At 40.9% G+C, this 6,538-nt stretch overlaps 1 protein-coding gene across 2 annotated transcripts in view; it reads right to left on the bottom strand.

Moving 5' to 3' along the window:
• LOC138973327 (uncharacterized) overlaps positions 1 to 5,506 on the bottom strand; it is a 20,480-nt gene extending 14,974 nt beyond the window's left edge. Inside the window, exons 1-4 of one of the 2 annotated variants that reach the window (XM_070346055.1) lie at positions 5,249 to 5,506; positions 1,906 to 1,957; positions 583 to 723; positions 1 to 182 (exon numbers count right to left, since the gene is read on the bottom strand). The exon at positions 1 to 182 is cut by the window's left edge and continues 31 nt beyond it. In XM_070346055.1, coding sequence (XP_070202156.1) covers positions 1 to 182; positions 583 to 723; positions 1,906 to 1,957; positions 5,249 to 5,260 — 387 coding nt within the window. In that variant the 5' untranslated portion in view covers positions 5,261 to 5,506. The remainder of the gene's footprint in view (positions 183 to 582; positions 724 to 1,905; positions 1,958 to 5,248) is intronic. The other variant, XM_070346054.1, reaches the window with a different exon arrangement.
• Positions 5,507 to 6,538: the final 1,032 nt, after the last annotated feature.

Below are 6,538 nucleotides of genomic sequence, written 5' to 3'. Positions count from 1 at the left end.
GGTACGATCAATGCCAGGAGCCATCAGCTTGCACACGAAGAGTCCTTCGTCCTCTTTCTTCACGTTCAGAATCTCCAGCACCATTTTATCAGAATTTGTTGTTGTCTTAAACGTGTATCCCGGCCGTTTCGACTCGCATTGAAAAGCGCTGGAATGCAAATTCGTGCAGGATACCACCTCGTCTGAAACAGTTCGACATTCGCAATGACTCTTTTCGTGAATGATGATTCTGACTGTGTGGGACACGAACAGGAATCAAACCGCCCCCCCCCCCCCCCAAACCCTTGACCGAGCCTACCTTCCTTTTCCAGAACCGAAGCATGACTGGACCTAGGATATGAGAGGGAGGAGCTTCCGTAAATGAGGCAGGTGGGTGGGTGGGGGAGGGGGGGGGGGGGTCTAGGTTAGCCATGTCCCTATTTGCTGTTGCAATTTAATTAGCATTGAAAGGGGTATTATAGGTATTTCCTTGAGAACACAAACACACCACCCACACACACCATCCCCCCGCCCCCATCCCCCCCCCCACACACACACACACCGTGTGCCAACTTTCACCAATAGAAAAGAAAACCAACCAACCTGGATTGTTTGATCCTTTGTCATACTTGTCCACAGCAATATGTGCAGACTGGATGTCGGTGATAGCGGTGTTGAAATTGCAGACCACTTCGATATTGTCACCCTTACGAGTCGCGGGTGCTTCGCACGTGATTGGCAGTTCTGTAAATAATATCATCAGAGAATGTAAATCCAGATTCGGTGGTGTTGTTGTGCATGTGTGGTTTTTTTTTTTTTTTTTTTTTTTTGGGGGGGGGGGGGTCCTTCCTTGCCAGTACTTACTTTCGTTCGTAAACGGCCTCAGACACTTGGTTTAATCATTGTTTTATTGTTTCAATGTCACCCCGCCCGATATTGTTGACATTACGATTTGAAAGGGGTATTTTGGGTCTCTCTTTGTAAACAAAAGGAGAAAAAAAGGACATTAGCTGGGCTTCTTTTAGATTTGAAACGTTAAATGTTCGTAGCATTTATTTATGACTAAGAAAATACCCTTTGGCTTAAACGTACTGGCGTCGTCATATCGCATTTACAGTGAAAATTAACATTTGTTTCTGTTTTATTTTAGAAAAAAAATATATTCATGTAGCTTGTTTGTTTGTTTGCTTAACGCCCAGCCGACCACGAAGGGCCATATCAGGGCGGTGCTGCTTTGACATTTAACGTGCGCCACACACAAGACAGAAGTCGCAGCACAGGCTTCATGTCTCACCCAGTCACATTATTCTGACACCGGACCAACCAGTCCTAGCACTAACCCCATAATGCCAGACGCCAGGCGGAGCAGCCACTAGATTGCCAATTTTAAAGTCTTAGGTATGACCCGGCCGGGGTTCGAACCCACGACCTCCCGATCACTGGGCGGACGCCTTACCACTAGGCCAACCGTGCCGATTCATGTAGCAGCTATGCCTTTTCTGGGTGCTGTAAAGTGGAGATATGCAATCATCACGGTTAAACACATCGATGTGTACATGGTGAGTTTCAACATTGTTTTGGTAGTCCTTTTTAAAACACCAAGATGCGATTTCATATAATGTGTTGTTTTTGCTTGTTTGTTTTCCCCCATTTGTCTTTTCTTAGTTTTGAAATAAGGTGATGATCATACGATGTAGGATAAATTCCAGGATAACGTGATGCTATACGACAATAGTAACATCGAAATATGTGATCACGTTGACCATTCACACATTAAATTAAAGGACGCTAAAGCAGAAAGACTAAACAAGAGAATGTGCATGGTGTTTACTCGGGAATGCACCGTTCTACAGACACACGACGTGTTGCTAAAACTATGAACCAGACTAGCATTAATAATAACTGACGTCATTCTGGTTCTGTTACCTTCAGGTTTTCCTTGTGCCGATGCGAAGAGCACAGAGATCAGCAAACATACCTGAAAATGTTAATTTGTGATTAGTCACTAACATTACGTAAAGCGATTGGCACCACCAGACAGATGAGGTGCGAAATAGAGAGAGAGAGAGAGAGAGAGAGAGAGAGAGAGAGAGAGAGAGAGAGAGAGAGAGAGAGAGAGTGAGAGAGAGAGAGAGGAAGTGAGAAAGAGAGAGAGGGAGGAAGGGAGAGAGAGAGAGAGAGGGAGGAAGGGAGAGAGAGAGAGAGAGAGAGAGAGAGAGAGAGAAAGAGAGAGAGAGAGAGAGATAAGAGAGAGAGAGAATGAATTACTTTAACCGTTTTGCAAGAACACGCAGTGACTTGCGACATGCAAATAAGGCAATAATATGCCATTGTCGATTGGACAAGCTTCACATTCATTAAACACCCCATCAAAGTACATACCAAGCATTACAAGTTTAGTCGTTGAACAATGAGTGTGTGCTGCATTACACACAATTAGGCCTACCAGATAGCGGGAATTTCCAACTGAGGCGACGAGAGTCACTTGAAAATAACATTACGTAATTCATGTATATTCAACAAAGAGCTGTTGCCGTCACTGCTTTTTTTACTTGGATAATGGGGCCAAGGACAAGGAACACAAATAAAACCCATGTTTGTGAGCCCGAGAACAACAACTACAGAAGGCCTCTGAACCAAAACAGATTGACTGCACAGTGCAACACAGCTGGACGTCTGTCGGACTCAAACTGAAGACGGGGTGCAGAAATAACGCTGACATATTTACGTCACGCTCATAAGATAATTGCCTTTGTCATTTGTTGATGTTTTGAGAAAAACGCAAACAACTTTCTTTGGTTTGTGAACTATCTGCCCATCTCATTTTAGTTATAAATGGTTTCCGATGGTCTGAGAGTTTGTACTCTCTTATAACACATGATAGATACCCTTCCAGTAGCTTCCCCTGTAGTTTCACTACAGAAATGCCTAACAGTGAGATAGGTATTTTTCTTATGAGCGTGACGAATAATGTATTATGGGCTGTGGAAGAGTTGCATTCCTTGTAGGGGAGGCAAGGTGTTCATAACTATGTTTCTTGTTATTGGTATAGATAAATTATGTATGTTATTCTTCTGAAGCGATTGTATATAAACCAAAAAGAGAATAAACTAGTCGCGTGAAGCGATATAAAGACATTTAGTCAAGATCAACACCACAAACCATGCAATCATCGCCGAGACTACATTCAGATCTAGTCTCGGCTAACCATATCGAAGACCGAGACGGGTCACGCTCGCCTCCGCGAAGCATGAGTCCGTAGTACTTACTGAACCTATTTCCTTTCATTCTGAGCACAATTTTAAAGTAAACATGACATATCTATATATTTTTGAATTCAGGAGAAGATGCGGAATACAACACAATCAATTTTAAATCTGTTTGCGAAAAATCGATTTTTAATGACAACTTTAATGAGCAAACTCATGAATTAATTGTTAAGCCTCCAAGCTGAAATGCAATACCAAAGTCCGGGCTTCGTCGAAGATTACTTGACCAAAATTTCAACCAATTTGATTGAAAAACGAGAGCGTGACAGTGCTGCCTCAACTTTCACAAACAGCCGGATATGACGTCATCAAAGACATTTATCAAAAAAATGAAAACAATATCTGGTTAGGCAATCTGAGACTTATTCTACTCAGTGGAAACGTCGTTAGGGTACATTGAATAATTAGCTCTGACGTACACGTTTCTGACAAAAAACCATATCGAGCGGACACTGCATATGTATAAACGGCTTTCTTTAAACAAACAAAAAATGTAAAAGAAATAAAACAGTAAATGCGGATCGGAGCTCCTTATTAACTGTGACGATAGAGGTATGTCTCACCTGGTCATTCCCATTGGTTTATTTATGAATCAGCTTGCATTGATCACGTTTACAGAAAACAACTCTGTCACAGTCATATAACAAACAAGTCGCGTAAGGCGAAATAACAACATTTAGTCAAGATGTCGAACTCACAGAATGAAACTGAACGCACTGCTTTTTTCACCAAGACCCAAGACCACATACTCGTAGTTTCGTCAGTCCACCGCTCGTGGCAAAGGCAGTGAAATCGACAAGCCATGCAGAATAGTGCGGTAGTGGTCGCGCTGAGCAGGATAACACGCTTTTCTGTATGTCTATTCTTTTTAGCTTACTGAGTTTGTTTTTAATCCAAACATATCATATCTATATGTTTTTGGAATCACGGACCGACAAGGACTAAGATGAAATTGTTTGTAAATCGATTTCGGAAAATTAATTTTCATCATAATTTTCATATTTTTAATTTTCAGAGCTTGTTTGCAATCCAAATATAACATATGTATATGTTTTTGGAATCAGACAATGACGAAGAATAAGATGAAATTATTTTTGGATCGTTTAATAAAAAATAAAAAATTTAATTACAAGTTTTCGATTTTTAATGACCAAACTCATTCATTAGTTTTTAAGCCACCAAGCTGGAATGCAATACCAAAGTCCGGCCTTCGTCGAAGATTGCTTTGCCAAAATGTCAATCAATTTGATTGAAAAATGAGGGTGTGACAGTGTCGCCTCAACTTTTACATAAAGCCGGATATGACGTCATCAAAAGGTTTTATCGAAAACAAGAAAAAAAGATCCGGGGATATCATTCCCAGAAACTCTCATGTCCAATTTCATAAAGATCGGTCCAGTAGTTTAGTCTGAATCGCTCTAAACACACACACGCACAGACAGACAGACACACACACACACATGTCCACACACACACACATACACCACGACCCTCGTCTCGATTCCCCCTCTATGTTAAAACATTTAGTCAAAACTTGACTAAATGGAAAAAGATCCCAGAGTTATTTCCAGTACATGTATTCCTCTATTAAGTCCACTGTTTTTTACAAACTGTTTGCTTGCCAAATACATTGATGAACCGATTGATTGAATGACTGATTGATTGATTGATTGATTGAGTTACTGATTGCTTGATTGCTTGCTTAATTGATTGATTGATTGATCAATGCATCCCTTCACTGATATATTGGTTAATTCATCCATTCATTGAATCATTGTTCGATTCTCTATTTGATTGTTGGTTTAGAGTTGTGTTTTTTTCGTGACTGCCAATGAGTCTGCTGATGTATTGCTTCCTTATATCAGTCACACCTCCCCCCTCCCCCCTCCCAAATATTGTTAGTCTGTGATATGCAGTTCATAAATTACACGCATTATTTTGGAAATTGCTCGAACGGTAAATATCGTGATAAACAAAGTGGAAGAATAACATTCACTTACCAGGAAATCCATTAGAATATTGCACTGACAATCACTGTCCGAATGGTAATCACCAAGTATTGCAAGTTATTCTTTGCTTACGCACGTTAGTTAATGCACACGTTAAGACTAGTTAGAATATGTACTAGTTTGTTCAGATCAGCACTGAGCAAGCTTATGTGCGGTGTGACAGATGAGCAAACAGACAATACTGATATATAGTTCTTCTACTCTGATTATTTACCCAAACCCACAGCTATTTTGTTATGGCAGTGATGTCACGATGCCTCTGCCGGAATAGACGCGACGTAAGAAATTACTTGTAGCCTACCAGAAATTAACTTTCGCGGGCTGGCATCATAGTGAGTAGGGTTGACGTGGCTTTATTTTTAGCTATTGGGAAACCCCGTTCATCTTTCTTCCTCCTCGTCCTTCCCGGGAAACGACCCCCCCCCCCCCCTCACACACACACACATTCCTTCCACTCAGCTCCAATTTCAACATCCACAAATATGGCAACATCACAGTTGTGCATAGACTGTATACAACACCTGCATTTTCAGCAGTATGTGAAACGCGTGCGGTGAGTCATGCCTTGTGTTCCCATAATTGCTAATTCTACACACAGTTATACATTAAAGCTTCCATGCAATACCTGTCGATGAGGAACCGAAAGTAGCTTATTTTAAAAGCTGACTTGATATTACCACAATCAGCGGACAGGTAGACAGATGAATATCCCTTCAGACGTATCTGGGTCCTTCCACAAAGCTGTGTACCAAAAGCGTGACATGCTTCGTGAAAATTGAAAGTGTCTGAATAGGTTGTTTTTACGGTTTATGTAAAAGATATAGACATATGTCACGTTGCCATGCTAAACAAAAGATAAGTTTATGCTTTTTGGATACGAGGGGTGGTCAGAAAGTTGTGTAACATCACACAAGTTTAACGTAACATGGGATCCAAACACACAATACAGATTTTAAAAAAGCCATAGTATATAGTAACAAGTTTTATTTGCTTCACATTTAGAGCTTATTCCGAACAAAATGCAGTCAGGAAAAACAAATTGAACTAGTTATGGGTAACAAAAACGTATTGTTTGGTTGTGTCAACCAACAAACATCGTCTGTGTGAAGTAACAAACAAATCCATTCGTGTGAGTCAATAAATAACATTGAGTCAACATGTAGCAACAAGATGTACACTGTTGCGGTTTCTCCTCTTGAGCAGGATGACGGAGCAGCCGACAAATCGCACATTTTTGCGCCGCGTCGCACTTGACGTCAGCACGTGCTGTGACGATTCGAT

Source organism: Littorina saxatilis, linkage group LG8 (assembly GCF_037325665.1).
Source record: "Littorina saxatilis isolate snail1 linkage group LG8, US_GU_Lsax_2.0, whole genome shotgun sequence".
NCBI lineage: Eukaryota > Metazoa > Mollusca > Gastropoda > Littorinimorpha > Littorinidae > Littorina > Littorina saxatilis.
The sequence above is the reverse complement of the archived record's forward strand: the minus strand, read 5'-3'. Positions and strand labels throughout refer to the sequence as shown.